At 40.9% G+C, this 25,275-nt stretch overlaps 1 protein-coding gene across 1 annotated transcript in view; it reads right to left on the bottom strand.

Annotated features, from left to right (window-relative positions):
* Positions 1-18,623: 18,623 nt before the first annotated feature.
* cdh6 (cadherin 6) overlaps positions 18,624-25,275 on the bottom strand; it is a 33,176-nt gene continuing 26,524 nt past the window's right edge. Inside the window, exon 12 of the mRNA XM_007232097.4 lies at positions 18,624-21,110. Within this exon, the coding sequence (XP_007232159.3) occupies positions 20,599-21,110 (512 nt within the window). The 3' untranslated portion in view covers positions 18,624-20,598. The remainder of the gene's footprint in view (positions 21,111-25,275) is intronic.

Here is a 25,275-nt window from a genome sequence, read left to right as displayed (position 1 = left end):
ACTTTTGATTTGTAATATATATATATATATATATATATTTATCATATATTAGTAATCTATACATTGCCATATATCAGACATACGCATAGAACCTTGTGACAGTCATTGTAACAGCATGCATTTTGGTGGGCAGACTATGGACAGGTCAATTGTACGGTTTGTCCACGTGCCGTCCGTGCCTCAGAGGTACGGCCAGATCTCTGGCTCACCTGCACCATACACTGCTCTTTGAGCTCCCTGTGGGAGAGTGAGCGTGTCCGCTGGCAGACCACCACCCTCTCTCAAATCTCCATCAATCTGCCTCCTTCCCAATGAGATTAGAGCCCAACTTTGATCTCTAGCCTCCTGAGGTTTCAGAACCACTTTGATGTGTTCCCTCCTTGTTAACGACAGAGGCGATGGTAGATGACAGCATCCCTTCTGGGTGAGAGAGGGAGAGAGCGAGAAAGGTAGAGAGAGAAAGAGAGAGAAGGAAAGATTGAGCCGGGGTGGGGGTGGTGAAGGAGGGATCGGGAGGGGGGGAGTAGGTGGTGGTTGGCAGAGAAGCGGACATGGATGAGAAATGCTCTCCGGAGTGATATAAAGCAGGCCAGCGGGATAGGACATCAGGACAGATTGATAGGTGCTCTTCTTTACTCTCTTTGTGCCCCTCCACCCTACCCCAAAACTCCCCTCCTACCCAACCCTCCCCCCCGCCGTTACCTCTCCAACCTCAGGCGTTTCTCTGCAGCCCTGTCCGACCGCTGAGGCATTTTCATGGGCTTTTTGTGGAGATGAGAGATGGCTCCTCTCATTTATTTCATCTTCTATAGGAGATGTTTTAAGTGCTCCTCTGGGGCAAAAGAAGCGGCGGATTCTATCTCCTCTGCCTCGACTCTCTTCCAGGCCTCTGTGATGCCTGCCTCGGATTTTTGTTAGGGTGGATTTCGCCCGTTTATTAAGCTATCCTTACCCCTTGTCAAACAACATCAACGTCATCAAACATTTTACTCGTCCGTTCAAATGTTCAAATTAAAGCTACTTCAGTGCTACAGACCTTCTCATTTCTTTTGCCATGTCCCCACGGAAGCTAGCTAAAAAAACACGCTGCTCTGACCTGTGGGATATGTGTGTAGGGCCTCCTGCATTGAATGTGGATGTGATTTCTGACAGAGTTGCTTTGCATCTGTTTGCAGAGGAAATTCAAGCCAGATGCCGCTGGTCACGATCATTGCCACCCACTGTGGGTGGTAGGCAATGCTGTGCATGATGTATTCCTGGTAAACAAGGGACATTGTGGATCAAGGAATGTAAAATGCCTGAACAATGTTGGAAAAGGAATGTCCCATCCATCTGGGATCATTCACTATCGGGCACTTTGTGAACATGCTGTAAGCATCCAGTGTCCGACTTCACTCACGAGATAACACCTCACAACTTACACAGGTGTGGACATTCCTGAGCCTTTCCCTGAGGTAACACTGACTGATTGACTCTGACAGAAGTACAGGTTCTGAACTTTTACTTGATTCCACATTTATGTTTGTAAATAGAGGCATATGGCTGTAATCAAGACTAATTTTGTTGGGTACAAGACTAATGCCCAATCCCATTTCTCTTTTGCACCCCTACCCCTTGTTTTCAAAAGTAACTCCTGCCCTTGAAACAGAGTACAGGAGGAAGGGCTGAAATCAGCCTCTACCATCAGTTGGACCCTTTAAGGCAGAACGGGAAAATGATCTAGCTAGCTAGCTACTCAGACAAAGTACTAAGCTATTATATTTTGTATGCTTGTTATGAAGAAAATGGCAATAAAAACATTAAACTATGGTAATAGAATTAGTAGTTATTGTAATTTTCACAAAGTAAATACTCACATTTGTGGGTTTCTCTGGTTGTTTGTGCCAGTGCCATCTTGTCAGTGATTCTCATAACCCTCTGTTTTGAGTGTGCCTCTAAAAAATCTCATTTTAAAGGGCCATACAGTCCTAACACTCCCCAAACCCCTCCAGTTTAACAGGAATCCAGACACCCTACCCTATCCTACAGAGGGTTATGCTTAAGTAGTATAGCCAAGGGGTCAAATGGTTTTGGACCTATGACTAGTCAAAACCAAGTCATAGCCAATGATGTGGTCCAGTTCTATACAAATCATGGCAAAAGTCATGAGACAAGAACTAGTAGCAATTGAAATCTCAGTGTTCAATCCTAGTGTTCGATTTGACCCTAGATTGAAACAAGCTGATGCAACAGTTTTAGAGGTTGACAGTAGACTGAAAATGAAATGAAATGAAAGCTCAAGAAAAAAGTTCTACCAGGAGACTCTAATCCTACCACACCTCCACCTCTTGACCCCCTGCCTTCAAAAGACCTCTATTTAATCACATGCTCTGCTGTTTGTAACCACTGTTGTCCCATCTGGTTGTCCAGTGGTTTGGCTCTACCCCTGCCATCAGGATTTGTGAAAGTCCTGAAGGCCTGGGCTGCAATGGAGGCTACACCAAATACTTTTACTTCAAATTAAAGATTTTTACGTTTTTACGATCAACTTTCAAGATTAATATTTGTTCTAAAATGACACATTTTATTTGATTTGCTTATCTCTGGAGTCTTTTGGTAGAACACTTGTTATTTAGCTATGCTAAGGTAAAAACAGCTTTCCACTCTACAGCATGGCTAGATTAGCTCATAAGTAATTAGTTAAGTTAACTGATTGATTGTATAATTGTTTAATAAATAATTACAAATAAACACTAAAAAAAGAATAGCAATAACTCAAAAAGTTCTATGAGCTAAATCACTAAAATGTCATGTAAGCCATTTAGACGTCTGGCTGTTGACAGCTTCATGGCTGGTCCTTGATAAACGGTAAATGGTGTCAGATAAAGCTGGTTTATATTGGATGGTCGTGCCGTCATTTAGCCACATCAAAACAGGTGCAATTTTGTCATTTAAAAATGATTTGTGGGGCAAAGGGTCACAGCAGAAGGCGTCATCCCTCGCTTGCAGAGCTTTGGCTGTGAGCTAAGAGACTGAATCAAGCCGATACGCAGCTGCTGGCCAGTTCCTTGCCATACAATATGTTTGAGTCCAGCAGATTTACAGTAGTTCTGGCCAAAACGGCCTGCTGGAGACCGCTCAGCTTCTGTGGTCTCTGCAAACATCTCTTCAGTGCCCTTAGAATGCTCTGTGTGAAGCTTTGCGCTGCATCCCTAAGCAAACAATCCTGAAATCTGGCTTGTTTTCTAACATCTGCCTGCTTTTTTTTTTCCGACTGACTACTTCCGCTGTGTTTTTTTGTCCCGGTCGCGATTAATGTGTTTTTATGACATGTTTAATGGCATTGTTTCATCAAGGGACTTTTCGCGGGTATTAGCGAAACCCTTCATTCTATTGCTTTATGTGGCGTAGAGCATGCCTAATGAGGTATTCTGCCTATAGAGAGCTGAAAAATACAAATGTGGATTTACGCTATGAAACAGTCTCACAGAGAAAGAGAAAGTGATGCTTGACTCTAGCAGGTTTCATTCCTTACATGTGACACACCTTATCACGTATCACAAGTCATAGAAAAACGGTGGCGTTTCTGTAGAATAGATATGTTGGGGAAACTCAGTAAAGCCAAATACGTGACAAGATCCATTTGGTTTAAGGCACACTGCAAAAACAAAGGTGAAGCGGATGAGAGATTGGCCGAGAAATCTTATTTTGGTGATGAAATGTCAGCCTGAGACGAGCTTCTGGACGTTATGGAGGGGTCTAGAAGATCTAGGCTACAGAAGCAGAATGGGGCAAGCACTTCCATTTTAGAGATTGATGGGGAAATCATATGTGACAAAAAAAAAACAGTGGGCTTATACTGTGGACACATAGTTCACAAAGGCTTTGGTTAAACTGGCCTGTTTGTATAAGATTTCTGACAAACTCAGGGCAATTCAGGTGCTTTTTGTTATGGATTTTTCAGTGTACAAAAGGTTTTTAGAGTTACATTTGTCTCGGTTAGAAAATTTCTCCTGCACCTCAGAGTGATCTCCCATCTGCTTGGTTTGCTTTCCTTTGTTAGTCCTCTGTTTTGGCAGCGTCTGGTTGGGTCTGTAAACAACTCCTCTTGGTGCTCTACGAGCGCTGCCAGTTTAGCAAATATGTCACCAAATTTGGCAGCCTTTTGTTTGGGTCTGTGACTTTTATTTTTTTTTTGAGAAAGAGACAGGTACCTTTAAAATAAATGTTTATAATTTCTTAGAAATTAAAAAGTAGCATGTGGAAGTTCTTAAAACCTAAAAATATACTGTTACTAATCAACCAGTCAACCAAACTTTCCCAATTTATTAGTCAACCAAACTTTCCCAATCATCTATTCAAGCAAGATTTTCCAATGAATCAGTCAACAAAACTTCACCAATCAACCAGTCAACCAAGCCTCCCCAATCAACCAGTCAAGCAAACTTCCCCAATCAGCCAGTCAACCAAACTTACCCAATCAGCCAGTCAACCAAACAACCAAGCCTCCCCAATCAACCAGTTAACCAAACTTCACTATTCAGCCGGTCAACCAAACTTCCCCAATAGTCCAGTTAACCAAACATCACCAATCAAACAAATTTCTCCAATCAGACAACTAAGCTTTCCTAATCAGTCCACCAACATCCTTGATCAGCCACTCAACACAGCCTTCTCAATCAAAAAAATGTTCCTAATTAACATTGTCCACTGGACACACATGCAACATTATGACACATATTTAAATGTTAATGACTGTTCCATATATACACAGTCCAATCAGAATATTATAACTACCTCCTCTTTTCCGACATTCCACTTTCCCAGCTCCACTAAGCCTAAAGGAGCCCTTTGTATTTCTATAATTATGGTTTGCATTCCTGTATCTGTTTCTCTGTATATGGTATTATGCTAAGAAAGACCCACCATCCAATTCTTACCTACTTCTTGGTGGTCTTTTCTTTGGGGTTCTGATCACTGAAGAACAAAATGAAATGAGGAAAATAAAGTATGCAGAGATACAGATATACAGGACTACAATCTGTAATTATAGAACTATAAAGTGCTCCTACATTGCCAATGTAGCTAATATAATAGACAAAGAGATTAAAGACACTCATTATACTGTAATTGAGGAGGTCATAACATACTGACTGGACTGTGTATTACTGCCAAATCTTCCAACCTTTGTAAACTGAACAAAACATGCATTTAGGAGACAAGCATATTTGTTTATTTTTTTGTCAGTGGTTTCTTTCACAGAGACAAAGAGATATAAAAGCACTATTAAATATTCAAAAGTAAGTGAGATCTGTGCGATAGGTACTCTCTGTCAGGAACGTACGCTCAGTTGTTGAGTGATTCGCACTTTCCGTGCGACTCTGTTCTTCCAGTTTGTCCACAATGTCACGTTCGTCCTCTCAGAGCCCATCAGCACTCCTACAGAGACAAAGAGATGAGCTCTAAGCACCAGCTCTTACTCCATCCCCCTAGCTGCAGATGAGAGTATTAATAGGTTGCTGGCTTGGTTAGAAGAGGCTCTTCAGACGAATCAATGGAGCACTCGAAGGCGTCGCTATGCAAGTGGACTTAATGGCCAATCCCTTATCGTCCGACTTGAAAGGCCCCGGCTTCTGACGCAAAAACCCTGCAGGCCCATTTGAGCCCATTCGGCCTACGAGTCCGTTGTTTTCTGGGCAAAGACATGTCAGTCATACAAGACATTTAAACAAGGAATAGAAGGTTTTGTCCTTCTGTTTTCGGGTGAAAAGGAGCATTGAGATTCCGACAGCGAGGAGAACTGGAGTGGGATGCAGTTGAAATGGAATAAAACTCCAGCTCGGGCTAATGGGGTAAAAACAAACATTTCCAAGGGCATAAATATCTGAGAAAGGGGGACCTTCCATTTCGGGAACGCTGTTGCTAATGGACTTTGCTTTTAGACGCCCCCATTGGAATGCAGGTTCGTCTTTTGCGGACACAGGGGAGACTCTACACTCACGTACGTCTCCTAAGTAGTCCGTGATCTGTACTCATCTTCTTTTTTTTCTCTCTCCCGTCCATTGAATTATGGATATGGGCATCAGCTATGCTGGAGCCGGACTGACCTCAAAGCCCGTGGCCTCTCTGGGGTTGTTGCACCAAACAGGCCAGAGAGCCGGAAATCACATTCTACAGGCGAGGCTGGAGAGCATGAATTATTCTGATCATTTTTGGGGGGCTGGTTGTGATGGTAGTAGTGGTGGTGGTGAAGAGAATAAATGCGGCGGGCGAAATGAAAACCAACAGCGAGACGCGCCAGAAGTTGCCGATCTCTCATTTTCCCGTATTCCGAGTAAACACAAAGTCATATACTCGCTGTATTAGAAAATCCGGCTACGGCGTTCACATTCTCGATGGTAATCCGCTGGATGTGATGACAGCGATGCTGCTTGAAGTGTTCTGCGGTGCTGGGGCAAGTGCGTGAAGAGAAGAAGAAAGTGGAGAGGAGTTCAGAGAGAAAAATATTGATCGGTGCCTCTGTTGAGATGAATGGAATGAGAATATGACCCGTGGTGAGAGAAGTTTTCGCGACCAAAATAAATGTTCCTCTTGACCCTTTCATCTCGGGGTAAGAGCCTGGCCCTTCCCGTCTGCTGGAGGAGCGTGTTAACACTTCCGATGTCCGTTGTTTTGGAGAAAGCTTTCATGTCTGGTCACGAAAAATGCTGTGTTTGCTTAATGAAGCCGAAAAGGTTCAAGGGTTCAAATAAAAGCCTGCATGAAGGGGCCATCGATTTGAACCTTTTCTGACTCGCGCCTGAGCCGGTTAACAAAAGGCCGGAGACGGAGTCCAGCGGGAGATCGCAACATGATGCATCACAGGGCCAACAATACCACCAGCTTCTTTCTTTGGAAGTGAAGTTTTCTGGCCTGGCCTGACCTCACGTCTGCTCAGGTACAACCTCCTGTGGGTACTGTTGTGATAGGAAGACTGCAGCTATAAAACACTGCACTGTAGGCCTCAGAACACAAGTGGACACGCTGGGAATGCTAAGCGCAAGGGGTTTAACCACAGAAATGGAATAAGTCTACATTGTTAAATGTCCTGCAGGTGCTTACAAAACCATAGCTTGTCTAGTGCACTGGTTTGTGAAACAAATACCGGTGGTAAAATCTGGTAAAACTGATTAAAGACTGATTTGCAAAGTAATTGTAAAAAAAACACATTCTGCTGTTCATTGAATAATGAGATTATTATGCAGTGTATAACTTGATCATAAAGTGCTACCTCAGGGGACAGCCTGGGAATGCTCACACCTGTATAATTTATGAGGTGTTTTCTTGTGATTGATGTTGAACACTGGAGAAAAGGAGGAGTGCTCAAGGCAAATGATCAGGGTTCAGAAGAGGCCTTATAGTGGGTGCCAGATGGATGGGATGTTCCATTTCCACAGAAAGTTGTGCAGGCATTTAGGGTTCCTTGATCCGGGCGCCGAATGGTCCAGCGGTCTAAAGCGCTGCCACTATGAGCAGGAGGTCGCCGGTTCGAACCCCAGCTCATGCAGCTTTGCCATCAAGCTGCCGGCGTCAGAGGGAGCAAAATTGGCCCTGCTCCCTCTGGGTGGGTAGATGGCGCTCTTTCCCCACATCACTCCTATGGTGATGTCTGCAGCACAGGGCGTCTGTGAGTTGATGTACCAGAGCCGAGCCGCTGTGCTTTCCTCCAAGCGCGCTGGCTGCTCGGCAATGCTGCATCAGCAGCAGCTCGAAAAGAAGCGGTGGCTGACTTCACATATATCGGAGGAAGCATGTCTTCACCCTCCTGGTGTGTTGAGGTATCACTAGTGATAGGGGGAGTCCTAATGAATGGGTTGGGTAATTGGCCGTGTAAATTGAGGAGAAAATGGGAAAAATTAGAAATAAAATAATAAAAAAAAAGGGTTCCTTGATCCACAGTGTCATGTGTGTTCCGTTAATATGTTCTAAAAGACATTACCACCCACAGTGGACAGTGTGGAGGTTGGTAATGATCCTGACCTGCAGCATTTGGCAAGAGTTGTCCATGTTAGCTATTAAAACACTCAGAACTCAGGCTGAAATAACATTCAGATTTAATGCACCATCCTTTTGATTGAGAAAAAACTTTCCACAGATTTGATTTGCTTTTCTTGCCAGCATATGAGCAGTTTTTGCCAAAGGGTTATCCTGTCCTTCCAGATTCCATGTTTTCATCCACAGTTCCGCTGAATCTTCTAATAGCCATTACATGTCTCATGTTGAGTGCATGGTGAACACAGTATTCGCACTTGAGTGTTGACCTAAACAACTGAACCAAGACCCTTGAGAGGAGACGGTCTTGTTTTATGTTCCAGACAATCTCTAAAACAATTTGTTTAATATAACTTTATATAACCTTGACTTGAACTGAACTATTAGGAGTACTTCACAAGCCTGAGATTAAAGTTCACCATAGCCAATATTACCTGATAAATTGTCCAGATAATTACTACATCTATGACAAAATGCCATCTCTGCCTTTACTTCATGTTAAATTATCCAAAATAATGCACCTGTCCAGAACCCTTCTTCCTGTATTTTTTTCTTGCTCTTGCCCCTATTGACCAATTAGAGGACAGAACATTCTTACAGTTTGCAAACTTAATAACTGGACTCATTCAGACCAGAACAAATGGGCAAGAGGTGTGAAAATGTCCTTGGTGTGAGGTTTAAAGAGTTTAGACAGTTTAGAAAGTTTAGAAAATTAAATTCATCTTGCCTCAAGTTTGATTTCCTAATCAAAGTCAAAGACCTTTTGAAAAAAAAATCTGCACAGGCTATATTGGAAGAGCATGTCCCCAGATCAAATCCGACACCCCTAGATAAGGTCCATCGTTCCTATTCACAAATTTCTAGTGATGTCCCTGTCCTGAAGCATCATAATTGAACTAAATTTGCAAGGTCAGAGATAGAAACCTCTGCTTCCAGTCCCCGTGACTACAGTTCTATGTGAAGAGAGGTTGTTATTAATACGAGGTGTTAGGCACTTAGTATTAAGAGAAAATCAGTATTGAAGGGAAATGTGGATATTTTATGAAAAACCCGCTGGAGTCATTTTTTTTAACCTCCATCATTTTAGTTTCAGAGTGGCGGCTGGAAAAAAAGAGAAAATTACAAAAAAACAATTGAGCAAAAATACAGTGCAAATGGAAATGTAGATAAAAGCCATTGAAATGAGAGGTGTGCAAAATTAAGAGATAAAACGTTCCAACCCAGTAACAATGCAGGAAAAAGCATAGGAGTCCACATTAATTAGAGTAATCCATCAAATGTGTTCACCGTGACGCTGCCTAATGATTGCTTTGAGAAGTTTTAATGAGCACTAAGCACACTTACAACTTTGTTAGCTCGAAAAAAAAAAAGACCGACGTATCACTCCACATAGCAGGCGAACTCGGGGGCTTATTTTGAGCCCCAGCCAAATGTCCTTTATGCCACCAAATAAATAGTCTCTTGCTTGTTAAATGAGTCAGAACTACGACAAATAAGTGCAAATGAGCGCAGCGCTAAGCGCAGTCATTCAGTGGCTGAGTGGAAAATAGGACGTGACAAAATGAGCTCTGGGAATGGCATCAGGGAGCCTGATGGAAAATGGAATAAAAATACCTTACAGGACTCTTTTGTTCTATTTATCCAGAATTACTTACACATTCTAAAGAGCAGCTACAAGATTCACCCGATAATTAATACTAAAAAAATAAAAATTAAATTTGTTTGTAAAGCAATGCTGCATAGTGGAACAGTGCACCACCTGCTTGATTCAGCTAAAACCTTCTGCACATTCTTAGCAGTCATATATGGGTTTGGTTTTGCCTTCCTTTTCAGCATATGAGCAGTTTATGCCGTGAACTCCACAGTTCCCCTGAATTTCTTAGAAACATTTTGCATCTTATTATTGCTTTCCCATGAGGTGTTCATTTTGTTAACTCCAGCACTAATGAGTAATGGATTAGTAAGCACAAAAAAGAACTTCAAAGAGAAACCAAAATATTTTCCTAACCGCTTTTCCTAACCACTTCTGGCAGCGTTTGTTTGGGTTTTCATGTTCGTGCAAGCAAAGCTGCACAGTGGAACAGTGCTCCCCCTCTTGGTCCAACTAAAACTTTCTGCAGATTCTTGGCAGTCATACAGGGGTTTAAATTTGCCTTTCTTACCAGCATATGAACAGTTTATGCCATCTCATCCAGACCCCCACAGTTCCCCTGAATTTCTTAATTCTACAGTCTGCATTTTTCTATAGCTTTCCCATGCCGCATGTCCTTTATGCCACTGAATAAAGTGTCTTTCTTGTTAAAAGTGTCAGAATTATGGCAAATAAGCATGAATGAGCATGAGGCTAAGCGCAATCATTCTGCGGCTCAGTAGAAAATAGGACATAAAATGCACAAAATCAGTATCTTCCTTGTGTTTGTCAGCCAGCAATGCTGCACAGTAGAACAGTGCACCACACTTTTTATTTAGCTAGAAAAATCCATAAAATAATTCTTAGCATTCATAAAGTAGTTTGGATTTGCCTTGCTTAGGAACAGTTCTCACCATCAGTGTTTTAGATCTTCCAGATCTTATTATGACCTCCACAGTTCCCCTGAATTTCTTTATTCTACATTCTGCATTTTCCTATAGATTTCCCATGCCATATTCACTCCACATGGAAAGCAAGTTTGTGAGCTTACATATTTTTAGCCTCAGCCACATGTCCTTTATTGCACCAAATACATAGTGAGTTTGTGTCAAATGTCAAAAGTCCCAACTATGACAAATAAGCACAAAGGAGTGCGGAGCTAAGCACAGTCATTCAGTGGCTGAGTGGACAATAGGAGGTGACAAGATGTGTTTAGGGCATTATTGGGGACCCCGACAGAAAATGCATTAAAAATATTTTCTGGGACTCGTCCTTTTTGTCTCTTTTGTTCATTTGTGTCTCGCTTTTGGGTCTCGGTGGTGGAGTCGTCAATCTGACCGTATTTCCGCTTCGGCTAATAATGACGGACCCTCAGCTGTCAGTGGTGGTGGCATGACGGGCCATGAAAAAAAAGGAGGAAAGGAAATCGAAGCTCGAGATGAGGTGGATAGCTGCTCATCGCCTCCTTGTATGACATCGCCGTCGCAGATTAAGGCTAAAGAGACAGCCGAAGCTAATGGGAAGCGACGTAGCGATGCTAGCGCAGGCCGTGATGACTTTTACCTACAGTCAGTGGCTGCAGAGCTGCAGCTGTGACGTGATTGGCTTTGCTCAAGCTGAGCCACATGCATTTACACTCTTGCGTATGCAGCTGCGGCTCTGAGCGACGCTCCTCGGGGGGCATGGTAAGTGTAGGGCTCTGGATCATATGGTGTAGTAGGGAATGTGTGGAAAGATGGACGTGTCAGAATCGAATGGCTGAAGGTTATTTCCACTGGCTGACAGTCACCACACAGCTCTCCAGAAACACGTTTCGTCACGAGAACACACCTGAACTAAACACACGAGAACTAGCGATGCCATGCCAGAGAATCTCTATAGAGGAGAATATGCACTTTAAAGTGCGTCTAAAATGAATGAGTTCATATGAAGCAACTGAGCAAAATCAGAGTTTATAAATGTCTGATTAATTTTATTAGTTTTATGTTGAAATATGTACTTACATCCTCAACACAGACCTTTATTAAATGTTTCATTACTACAAACATAATTTTTTTATCGTTTTGAACTCCAGTTATAAGCCTTTTAAACATAGCCTTTTAGCCTTTAGCTCCATTCACCCCATTCATAGAGGACTTACTCACTGGCTCCCTCTAGAGTTTAACAGTCATTTACTGATAAAACAGTAGGGTGGGGGGTGGTGGGTTGGGGGGGCGCTCAACGAAAAACTGTCGGCGACTGAAAAATTGGCCCAAAATCGTATAATGCAAACCAGGCATAACCAGTTTAGCATACACTACGGTCAAAGGTTTTAGAACACCCCCATGTTGTTTTTGTAACTTTTTGAAATGTAAGCTCTTCAGGTCAAGTGAATAGCCTGAAATGGTACAAAAGTTTGCAGTAAACTGCCAGGGCTTTTAAGGAAAACATTGGCATCAAAAAATATTTGCCCCATACAGATTTCTTTTGTTTTTACATTTTTGTCACACCCACAGTTTTCCAGATTATGAAACAAACTTTAATATCAGACAAACATCTTCCAATCTAGCCATTTGTGAAAAAGTGTTTGACCCTTAATAATTTAACTATGATTAATCACTCTATTGAGCTGTAAAATCAAGGAATCACTTAAATAGAACCTGTCTGACCACATGAAGCAGCTATAAGTTCTCAAAAAGCAACACATTATGCCCAGATCTGAAGAAATTCTAAAACAGATGAGAAAACAAAGTCATTGATCATCTAACAGTCATTTGTTAGGCTTTGGGACTCCAGCGAATCTCAGTGAGAGCTATTATTTACAAAAGGAGAAAATGTGGAACAGTGGAGAACCTTACCAGGAGTGACCAGCCTACCACTATTACTCCAAAAGGGCATAAACAACTCATCCAGGAGGTCACAAAAGAACACAGAACAATATTTAAATAAGTGTTGAGTGGTGAGTGTTAATAACTGAATAATAATAAATGATCTCCATGAAAGAATTCCAAGGCATAAAAACACTCCTGACTAAAAAGAACACAGCAGCCCGTCTCACATTTGCCAAAAAAAACATCTTGATGATCCCCAGAACTTAAAATTATTAAATATTATATATTAGTAAATATTCTTGAGTGACGTGATAAAAGTGGAACTTTTTGGAAGGTGTGTGTCTCATCTGCTCTAAAAAAGAAAAAGAACATCATACTAAAGGTTACAGTTTAAATCGTTATAGCTAGGTGGTAGCTATTTTGTAACAGATAGTTTGTATGGTGTATCTAGGTGGTTGCTTTGGTGTTGCTGTAGTATGCCAGGTGGTGTTGTTGCTGTTTTGTTTACGGTCGTGACTATGGTGTTATTTAGTTACTAGGCAGTTGCTGTGGAATCCCAGATACTTGCTGTGGTGTCCTAGGTGGGTTTCAAGTGGTTTCTGTGGTATCCCTGTGGTTCTTTGGGTGTTACTAGTTTATTTGTATAATTATGTGCCCCATTCATTCCAATCGGAGAAAAAAAAATCTGGAAAAATTAGTTATTCAAAAATCATATGTATATTCATGTACACGATATTCTGTTTGTTATATATTTATTAGTCTTTTGACGACTAAAGTTTAGATATTTTTTTCAAAGGAATGTGTAAAACTGTTATTCAGTTATCTGTTATCTATCTCTGTGACTCTTGGTATTTTCCTTGTCTCTGCCCTTGTCCTCAGTGCTCCTACGTGTGTCGTTTGTAACTCCGCCCCCTCGTTACCTGTCCCCAGCTGTTTCCTGTTTTTTGTTCCTTTTTCTGTGTATATGTAGCGCGTTTATTTCAGTGTGTGTTTGTCGATTCTTGTGCGTTTTTTTTTTTATCGTCAATCAAGATGCATGTGTTTCTTTGTTTTTTCAGTTTCAGTGTTTCTTTTTGTTCAGTTCTTGGTTTGTTTTTTAGTTTTTTTGTTTGTTATTAATTATTTTTGTAATTCATAAAATATATTTGTCAGTATTTTGTCATATTGCCAAGAATATTGTTGTCTATTGTGATATTATTTTAATATTTTAAATCGCCCACCCATAATAACAATATAATATACACAGCATTCTTTTGCAAAAGGATTGCACAGCCATAACTAGTTGGAGCTCAGATTTGAGATTTTGCACGGTTGCACGAACTAAACCGAAGCTATTTGTTCTTTTAGGACCAGACAAGCTGTAGATACATTGGTGTGAAATGACCCAAAAGCTTTTCAGCACAGCACTAACCCTTTTGTCACCTTTCCACAAATGCGAACATCCCCGTTCTCCAGAGACATGTCCTGCAAACGGATTTCTTTGCCCGGTAAGCCCTGCATCGCTCCGATTATTACACTCTGACCGAGCTAGTTTCACTCTGAACGCTCTCTCCAGCGGTTGATACTGCAGCGCTTTGGAGAAATGGGTCTGAATTCGTGTTTTCCTTTGCTACACTACACCTGATTCTACTCATTAAGGCCTCTGACAGTTAGCCTCAGAAGTTGAATCATGTGTGCTGGAGCAGGGAGAGCACTAAATTGCGCTGGAGTCATAGAGCCCTGCACTGAGGCTGCTTTCTCCGCTCGCTTATTACTGAGGCCTGGAGTACAACTAACCTTCAATCAGCTTAGCATCACTGGGATTAACTGCAGAGACATTTTTTAGCTATTGCTCGGCGCTCGCCACACTCTCGTGACCGCCCAGCGTGGATAATCTCATCTCTGGAGTTCAGCTGTCCGCTCGCCGAATTTGATTTGATATGCTCTCGTGATCCGGCCGAAGTCGAGAAGGGATGGGAAAATTTAGAGAGTATTTTTTATTATTTCTTTTTTGTTTCAAATTTCAGCGAGCCGTCGAGTTTTATTATATTACGTGCCTCTTGTTTAAATTTCTTACACTGTGTAATAGTGTTTATTACTCTGAATTAACACATTCTTATTTAATATAGGGAGAAATGTTATCCTTTAACACTTTAAAAAACCTTTTCCGTACATTTTCTATACTTTTTTTATGCAATTTTGCCATTTCAATAGTGCTGCCTGGTTAAGTTGAATGATTCAGTTTGTTAAATAACCTTTTTTTTCAATTGTTAATATTTTCATTACTATTTGCATCAAAATTGTTTAAAGTTTGAAGATCTAGGAAAAAGAGTTAAAAGTATTTTTCAGTATGAAACCTCTTCTGTTTGCCTTAACTAACATATAATATGAAAATTATGCAAAATCAAAACCAAAAAAAAATTGCAATGTTAACTTTCAATGTTATAATTGTTTTGTTTGTTTCATATGTTGGACTTTTAAAAGTATTAAAGTAGTGAAACATTAAAAAAGTCTGAACATGTATTTTTTTAAAATAAAAAACGAGTGAATTATCCTAATTGAAGCATTACCTGTTAGATTTAAGGAACACCATTGCACTAAATATTGATAGAATAATTAGTAATGGAGTTAGTAATGAAATATTTACACTTTTTTGTATTTTTTTGGTTTCAGACATCTTTTGGATAATTAAGCATGTACCGGGTCAAAATGATCCAGGAACACCATTTCTTTTCCTGACGAATGAACATAACAGGAGGGTTAACTATTTAAACTATTTATTTTAGGAATTTCACCCTGTCTACCCTGTCATCTACAGGTAATTGCCACTTTAAGAGTTTAAGGTAACCTTTGACATCAGTGACATCACACCCTTTATATACTCTTTTTTGTTTTTCTCAAGGGACTGAGGGCATCAACTGAATTTAAGAAATTTTGATAATAACAGATACTTCAAATCTTCATCATAACATTATAGTGTGTTACACTCTGGTGTTTTTGTGGTTGTTCATTCTAAATAAATAAATTAGATGCACCTATTTTAGGGCCCTACACCCTACGCAAGGCGCATCAAAAGGATTGTTGCTATCTTGAACCCCGCCAACAGTCTATTTTGACACCTTATGTCGTTACAATAGCATTAGAGTTTAGGAATATGTCTAAACTAATGGGCGTGGTGGTTTGGAAGTGAGGTGTGTTCAGGTAAATTTCTGGCGTGTTTTTGTCTTGGTGGCAGGAAACATAAGTGCGCCACTGACTGATTAAAACCCTGACAACAGTTAATAGTCAGCTGCCCAATCCTATTTTAGCCATGCAGGAGCCCCGTGCACCTTATGTGCACATCCCCACTCGGTACACACACACACGCGACTTTTACCTCAACAATAAAGAACAAAAAAATCATTGCTATTCCCTTAAATGAGCAGATCTGTATCCTCTGCTGAGACGTACAAAAGCGCCACGCTGTTAAAATATGAACACGTCAAAGTCAGAGCTCACCTGCCTCTTAAAGGGAATTACAACTGGCACATGGATTGGTTTATTTCACGTTATGCCCAAAACACAGCCAATAATTATTAACAGAATTAGTACATCCAGAACGTGTATTTTTTGCACCCTCACAATACTAAAGACACACCGACACACCCTAAATCCAGCTGTGCGATACGCAATTGACCGGTGCGCTATAGAACGCTAAAATAGTGCCCTTATTGATTCAAATTAAATGTGATTCCAGTACACATTTAGGAACACCCAATCATCCACCGTACAACACTCCGCAAAAATCACTAGTTTGCCGACTATAATATGACAGTCGGCCCACGCCAAATTTACCAACACCCCGAATGCTAAGTATAATATGACATGTGGCCCACACCACTTTTGCAAACACCCTTTTTACAGAGTATAATGCAGCAATTGGGCCAAACCAAATATGCTAACACAGGTATAATATGCACATGATCCTGAGCCGCTTGTGCCAACTCACCCTTTGTGGAGAATAATTTGGGAATTAGCCTGAACCACGTAAGCCAAGACCCAAGTTTTTGACTGTAATATGGCAATTAGCCCAAGTTACTTGTGCCCACAACCCACTTTGTCAAGAATAGTATGGGAATCGACCTGAGCTACTTTTCTAACACTCCAACTGCTGAGTGTAATATGACAATCGACCCGAGCCATTTGTGCCAACACCCAACTCTCTGGTTGCCAAATATAATATAGGAATCTGCAGCAACTACTAAACTCCACAGAAGCTACCTTGCAAAAAGTTTCACACTAGAGACCATTTAGCAACTGACTGGAAGTAATAAAGCACTTCACCTGCCCAACTATTCTTGCTTTCCTTCAGAAAATGCACTTTTCTGGTAGCAGTGTGGTTTCTGATGGTTGTATACATTGCAGCAGACTGTAAGTTTAGCGGGACTCTGGCACGGTGCGCTGAAACTAAGCCCTTAATGCATCTGTACCGAAAGCCAGGCGAGGGATCAGATGAGGCCAGCAGTACATATTTGCTGTGTGCTCAGGGTGTCGGGGTGATTGAGTTAAAATGGCCGTCATGTGAAATGTCACCATCTGCCTCGCGACAGCTGATCCCCAATCAATTTAAAAAGCGAATCCCCCTCTCCCCGTGCCTCAAATCCAGTAGCAAGCCCTGAGATCTCAATTATAGATTGGCCTAATTAGCTGACATCCTGTGACAGGCACAAGCCATGGCAAGACTTCCAATCACCACCATGGAAATCAAGCCCCTACGAATCACATTTCAGTCATATCGAGGAATGGCTGGTTGACACCGACAAGCTGTACAAATTAAGGTTGTTTTAATGCACGTAATGCAACACGGCTAAACGTTTAAATCGTGTTACTGGTGGAAAACGCACCATCCTCGCAAACCGGCTGTAGCCTGATTAGCCGGGTTGGTGCAGATGGCCTCTGGAAAAGTGCTCACTGCTGCAAATCGCTGCAGTGAACAGGTTTTGCAGCACTGAATGAATATTAAGGACATGAAGATTTGGGGCATACTGATGATGGGACAGCTGTGGTGTAAAGGTTAAAGACGTGGGCTTGGGACCAGAAGGTTGCTGGTTTGATCCCCAAGATTTGCATCCACAGCTGGGGTGCCCTTGAGCAAACTAAAAAGAAGGACCTCACCCTGAACTGTCCCCTGAGTGCTGAGGTGGCTGCCCACTACCCAATGTGTGTGTTCTTACATTTTATTCACTAGTGTGACAGTGTTTATCCTCTGCCATGAATGAGATAAATGCAGAAGCTAAAGGTGCTTAATCTATAGATCTAATGTATTTAACACCTTCTTTTAATTAAGAAATATTACTGTTACAGTCTTAAACTGACCTTCTTGGATTTAACCCTTTTATGTATGGCATCCGCAATAGTGGACACATAATCAATCATATTTTTTTAAACCCCATGCCTTCTAATTCTTATTCCAAACAGAGAAATAACTCCTGAATTTTAACTGTGTTGCTCAATAAACTTAATTACGCTTTTTTACCCTGAACTATTATACATCATAAATCTAAAATAGCAGATACCAGTGGACATGATTATGTGACCTCTATTATATCTTTAAAATATCCTGATTTCACAATATACTTAGTGTTTACCCTGAGGAACCCACAGGATACCACAAAGCAACTTTTATTTGAATGGTGGGTCATTATCAGCACTCAAGTAACAGACTGACATGGTGCTGTGTTAGCGTGTGTTGAGCTGCTACAACTTTACAAACTGAGGCTTTTATCAGGTTTTCTCAGTGATTTAAATCTGTTTTTAAAATGAAAAAAATTGACCTTCAGTTTGGGTCTCTCCCCATATAGGTAGATAGATAGATAGATGGATGAGTGGGTGGGTGGGTGGGTGGGTGTGTAGGTAGGTAGGTAGGTAGGTAGATAGATAGATAGATAGATAGATAGATAGATAGATAGATAGATAGATAGATAGATACTTTATTTATCCCAAAGGAAATTTAGGCATATATGTTGAGATATGTTGAGATTGGAGCCAATGACACTAAAATATGGACTGCTGAGTGAACAGGCTTTGTTTTTAATACTGTACTAAGCTAAATCTTGACCGATGAGAATAGGAATCTGTGTCAAACCTGAAAAAAAAAAAAAACCCTGAAAACCTGTGTATGTTTGTAATCAGAAATGAACTTGTGGATTCCAAGATTTCTGTAAAAGAGAACATTTATTGTAATGAAAGTTATCCATCTGTACAATATACGAACTGTAACAGGTTTACTGTGAAAGTTTCACACCCGCAAAACACATTTAAAACGATAATATTGGACGTACATTTTCCCAAGAATATTAGTCACCGAGTTATGTCATATAAATATTTGGTACAAAAAGAATCACAGGATTTAAAGCAAAGTAGTACATGAACACCTTCTACTCTCCCAAATCACTGCAACAATGCACTGTTTCATAGAACCACATTTGTACAACATCAGTTAGGATCGTTTTATTTTTTTCTCCTTTTTTCTGTATTTATTACTTTATTTTACAGTATGTCACCGACGAAAAGCACGGGAATATTACTGGAGGTGAGATCTGTATGCTGCGTGCACCTAAAACACAAATATTTATCTGCCCTTCCGCTGCTTGGAGCCCAGTTCAATCATATGTATATTTTAAAAATAACCTCTTTTCATCCCCTTGATAACTGAGGCGCCGAATGCAATTCCAGACTCATTTTGTGGCTGGCACTGAGGGCAAAATAGCAGGGCGGTGATTTATTTTAACATCCCAGTCATACCTCGGCATTGGACTGCCGTGATTATCATTCAGTGACGGAATGAATCTTCTGTATTTTTTATTACTTACAAAGGCTTCTGATGGGTTCTTTTAGGAGCAGAGTATCGCAGGGAAACGATAGTATTAGGACCTACAGGCATGAATAAAGCTTTAGCTTTTAACCTTTTTTTGGATTTGTAAACGTATGAAAACCTATGGAAACAATACATATTGATATTCATCTCAGAACTTTTCCTGTTTGGGTTGAGAATTCTGCATCTGATAGCTTTATCTTTTAAGTAAAAAAGAGATGTTTTACTTGTACATGTAAGCGCTTGTAGCATAAAAAACAACACTGGGAGGCAAATGTATGGAATGTTTAGTTTAGCACAAGTCATGAGGTGACTATAAATATGCTTCTCATGGGAGAAGACACAAATGTGGGGTAGTGCTAAGTTCAGGCAAACGAGTGCCAAAATGCAGCATAAATCCAAGTAAACCACATTTAGTGCCTATGACAGAGTAGATAATTGGAAGCTTCTGGCACTTTTTCCAGCGGATGATGAAAACCCGTGCCAATCATTAAACACTCCCCCCACTCTTAAAGCACTGAGTCTGCTTTGAGCATGGTAACAGATTAATGTGGTCTGTAGCACATGTAACCCCCCAAAACCCAAAAAAACAGTGAAAATACACAAAAGGTTTGATGGTAAACAGCGAAACAGTGATCTCAGTCGCTAACACCTGTCAAGACACTGTTTTATAATGAGCTGCCTTTCGCACACACTAGTATAGCAGAGAGTAGACCGAGGCCACTTTCGCTTTAGTTCCAGACACATTCATGGAGACGAAGGTAAGTGGGTTTGGTCCTGGCTCTTCAGTTTGCAGTTCATACCATGCTGGCTTCAAAAAAGCTTTTCAAGTGATGCAGGCGCTCAACTCTCCTGCTGATAAACTGCCATTTGCAATGTCATTTCAAAATCTCAAAAAGGAGGTCTGAAACTGATAGCCAGCCTTGTGCTGAAAGTACATTTTCAGCGATACGGAAAAAAGCAATGTGGCCAGACGTATTTCAAAAAAAGAGAAAGAAAAAACCCAGGATTATCCGAAAATATGCCTCGCCGCAATAACTTTCCCTCCGAAGAGTTAATGCAGTATATGCAGAAGCAAAGTCTGCATTGCAGAGTTCCTTGTCATTTCCAACTCCGTCTGTTCTGTCTTAATCAGTCTGCCTTGCAGAGAGAAGGCAGTCAGCAAACAGGGCCCGATGGGTATTTGCCTGTCTGCTGGACGGAGTTGGGTGGAAAGGAGAAGGGCACTTTGTAAATAACTCCAGCTCTCCAGCTGTGCATTTCACCTCCCTCAGAGGCAGCTGGTTTGCGTGAGTCCAGAGAGGGTGCGATGTCCGTTAGCAGTCCCAGTCGCTGTCCTCGCCCCCGTACATGTCAGCTAATTTGCGGAATCGTGGCCCCCAGTCGCTGAGGTAGTTGTAGTCCTGCGCTGCCTCTGACGAAGCCGAGCCCAGAGAGCTCAGAGACTCGGCCACTGAGCCGTTGCCCTCGTAGGCGTAGGTGGCTAGCGAGTCGTAAGGGGGAGCTGTCGGGCTGCCGTCGTTCTCCTGTACCCGCTGGTTGATGAAGTCCCGTACGTCGGTGTTGTCGCGGGACGGTGCGTTGGTGGCCCGCCGCAGCGGGGGTGGGGCGTACAGCGGCTCTGAGGGGAGGATGTCTCGCCTCAGCTTGTTGCTCTCCTCCATGACCTCCGGGTGGCGGAGAGCCCCGATGTCGAAAGCCTGTGTGTCCTCCTCTCCGCCTCCTTCGTCATTATAGCTGACCACGTTGTCCCTCACATCCTCCTTGGAGATGATCAGAGGCTCTTTCGTCTTCTGCCGCTTCAGGGCAGCAAACAACACCACTATCACTGAAAGGGGAACAAGACAGAGCATAAGAGAGAGAGAGAGAGGGAGAGAAAGAGAGGAAGGTACACAGTGAGTGAGTGGAGCAGATAATAGAGAAGTGACAAGCATGTTCTGCTTAAGCCTTAAGACTTAATTCACAGTCCCTGAAAGCCGGGCTCTGCACGGTTTTGTGCCTTACCGAAACTACACTGGCCAGCCAGTTGTTCAATTAACTGTCAGTGATTAGAAGGATAAGCCATGGATATAGATTTGAAGGTCAGATCTGAGCATCTCTGTTGTCAAAAAATACAGACAGCGAGAGTGAAAAAAAAATGAGAGTAGATTTAATCTCTTATCACAGTTCTGGAACCGTTCCTGCAGAGTTCCACGCAAGTATGGCATCCTTTTACAATAGTGCACTCTCTGTGGATGATGGGGTGTCACCTACACAAGAACACAGCTGCACACTCTGTTCGGGTAAGATCTAGCTAACGGGAACACGTGCACCAAAGCCTTTTTCATAATGTCACTCTGCTCTGATATAAAATGGAGCTAATTTAATATCATTGAGAATACGGCGGCCCAGAATCCACAGCGCTACAGCAAATCTCCCCACTAAGAACAGTTTGATTAAATGTAGGCACAAGACTTTTCAACAATTTGAACAAGCGCTGCGCTGAAATATGAAGTGAAAATATTTTTTCCTTTGTTGAATCCGTTTAAGATGGGTTTAATTGAAATTGAACTGAAGTATATACTTTGTTATCCAACATCCTGACTGAAAGACTAACAACAGCGTTTATCAGTTCAACCACTTCAGCCTGTCATGCCTCCCTCCACCCTATCCCCCCATTTACTCTGCATTCAGATCACAGGCACATTTCAGACCACTGGAAAATTAATTAATGAAAGGAATGAAAGGAACCGTGGTCTCTCTGACAAACTCAAGCTGAAAGATAAATGCTTACACTTAACTCAGACAGACAGATAGAGGGGAGTGATGACTGATCAGACTCCTAAGATCAGAGAAGCACAATTTGTACAGTGGACTTTGCTCAAGGAGGTGCTGGTATTTTGACTGAGGGCCTTGTGGGAATACTCGGATGGGTCTGATTTTTTGATTACCACGGCAACAGCGGATAGCACAAGGACCATCTCTCTGTCGCTGTCCTTGGTCACATAAGCAGTCAGTTATATGAAATAATGGTCATCATTTTTAATGTAGCTCTGGTGTATATAAAATACATTGTTATGACCTTTAGATTAAAAAAAAAAACATCACGTTACACAATATATATTTATATATGTTTGCAGTTTGAGGAATAATTTCGTATTTTCTTTTGTTTAGTTTCTAAGTCTAATAACCCATTCTAGGGCAACAGGTATTCTAATTCAATTCAGTTTTTAGGCAATCAAATGCAGAGTCAGGCCACAATATGACTACTTCCTTCTTTCATCCTGTTTTTTTAATAGTCAGGACCCCACAGCACAGACCATCACAGAGCAGATATTATTTAGGTGGTGGGTCATTTATTCTCAGCACTGCAGAGACACTGACTGACATGTTGGCGATTAGTGTTAATATGTGTTGCACTGTATAAGTGGATCCGACACAGCAGTGCTGCTGAAGTTTTTAAACCCATCAGTGTTACTGCTGTACTGAGAACTAGCAACCAAAAATATCCAGTCAACAGCATCCTGTCCTGCATCCTGTAAACACTGATAAAGGACTAGAGGATGACCAACCCAAACTGTGCACCATGTCAGTGTCACTGCAGTGCTAAGAAAGACCCACCCAAATAAAAGCTCCTCTGTGCTGATCCTGTGGGCGGGTTCTGACCACTGAAGAATAGGGAGGATAATAAAGTATGCAGAGAAACATATATAGGAATACAGTCTGTATTATATATAACTACATATTTCTCTTCTATGTTCAATGAAGCTGATAAGATGGACCATAAATAACAGTAACAAGGAGGCGGTGATAATACTTGTGACTTATTGTGACTGGGTTTAAACCTCAAAATTAGCTATTTAAGAATCCAGTTTCTTGAGTCTATATATTTCCTTATCCTCAAATGAATTTAATAATTCCATTTTGAAACATTTTGAATCTTTAGAAAAAAGAAGGTGATTGCATTCAAATCAGTGGCTGAGTTGCCACTGAATAAAAACAGGAGCATCTGTTGCAGGGCAAAGGTCCTCAGTTCTGGATCTAGAGACCGAAGCTGCATTCCAATCCACAGGGTATGTAAGCAGAGCTGCTGTACTTCCTACATACTAATCACATGAAATCAGCTATAGGAACATCAGTTGGTTACATCCCTGTATTCTAAATGCCCAGCGATGTTGCAGGGCATTCAGAATAAAGGGATGTAACCAACTGATGTTCCTATAGCTGATTTCATAAAAAAATAAACACCTCATCACTGCTTTTAACAACAAAAAGTAACACACAATGAACACACCATAAACTAAAGAAATGCATCCATACGAGTTAATTATGTATGTAATATGAAAATGTGTGCTAACATTGTGTTGTATTGCTTGTGATGCTTTTTAATAATGCACCAGCTGCTTTACCTACAAAGAGATGTGATGACTGATGGGTAAGCTTTACTGTAAACTCCCTACTTCTTAAAGTTCCCTTCAAACTAAACATTTTCACTACCTATAGCTTTGAATCTTATTAAACATGTCAGAATCCTCTACATAGTCCACTTCAATGGGAACTACTAGGGAATTGGAATGCATCTCGAGACCCACCACAGTTTGATAATTTCCCTACTCACACCTGATTTAATTCTTCAGCTAATTACCACCATGTTCAGTGGGTGTGTTTGAGCGGGGAAACCACTAAACCGTGTTGGACAGTGGTCCCCCAGGACCAGAACTAAGGAACCCTTTTCTAGGATATGTATTTTTAATTAGTAGAAATTGAAATTGTAGATTATCCTACTGTATATGTGACTTAGGACCTTAAAAGACCCATATTAACTAAAATAGTGGTGCACAATATAGACAAAAAATTAAATGTGTGTAATAACACTGTTGGATATCCCAATCAATGTGAAAAATTATTAATTAAAATCTTAAGACCTAAATTTGTTTTAACTTCACTTGACATCAGCTATTTTTTTTGGTTACTGTGGACCTCAACCTCACTCAACTTTCAGCCTTGTTATATCACAGGATCACATTCTGCAGTGTGAAGAGCGCCCTCTGTTGCTGCGCTCTGGTAATGCAATGCCAGTTTGCTGTTATTCAAGGCATTATCACAGCTTTCACTGTGTCACCATAATGACATACCCTCTCTTTTAATGTTTGTCATTCAGACTATAAAGGGCATATAAGGAATCATGTAGTAAACTTAAAAGTGTTAAACATACCAAAATACTCTGTGAAGTGTCTCTTATCTGGGGTGCTGTTAACGTTCTAATTGATGGTCTGCTTGATGGTCTTTGCAACTGCACTTGAGAATACTTTCTTAAAGATTTTCTTATTTTTTTTCTTTTCTTGGTTGAGTTGTTCTTGCCATAATATGGATTAGAATACTATACAACAAATAACAAATAGGGCTATTCACTGCATACCAACTTTACCTCTTCACAACTGATGCGCTCAAACACATTAAAAGGGCAAGAAATCCATGTAATTAACTCTTGACAAGTTCAGCACAGGTGTTAACTGAAAGCTATTTTTGATGACTCTCCCTTATAAAGCTGAGTGCAAAAATACCAAGATGTGCAAAGCTGTTATTTAAGCAAAAGGTGCGTACTTTAAAGGATCTAAAATATAAAACGTCTTCTGGTATGTTAACACTTTTTTGTTTACTAAATAATTCCATGTTTCTCTTCATAGTTTGGGTGACTTTAGTTTTAATCTACAATGCAAAACATTTTTCAAATAATGAAAACATGTTTTCATGTGTCCAAACTTTTGACTGATACAGTGACCTTTAACAGTCCTTCTTTGCCACACCTCGCTAGAAAAAAAATATACGCGGACACAAATATTTAAATCTTTCCACATTTTTTTTTCTCTAGTGAGGTGTGGCAAAGAAGGACTGTTATAGGAATACACAACACACTATGTGCTTATTATAAAGATTTTACACAAAGAAATTGACATAATTTGAGTTGCATTCTTTCTTGTTTAAAAAAAGCCTTCTGTCTTCCTCTCCATTAA

Source organism: Astyanax mexicanus, chromosome 4, assembly GCF_023375975.1.
Source record: "Astyanax mexicanus isolate ESR-SI-001 chromosome 4, AstMex3_surface, whole genome shotgun sequence".
Taxonomy (NCBI): domain Eukaryota; kingdom Metazoa; phylum Chordata; class Actinopteri; order Characiformes; family Acestrorhamphidae; genus Astyanax; species Astyanax mexicanus.
Note: the sequence above shows the minus strand (reverse complement) of the source record. Positions and strands in the feature narration are given on the sequence as shown.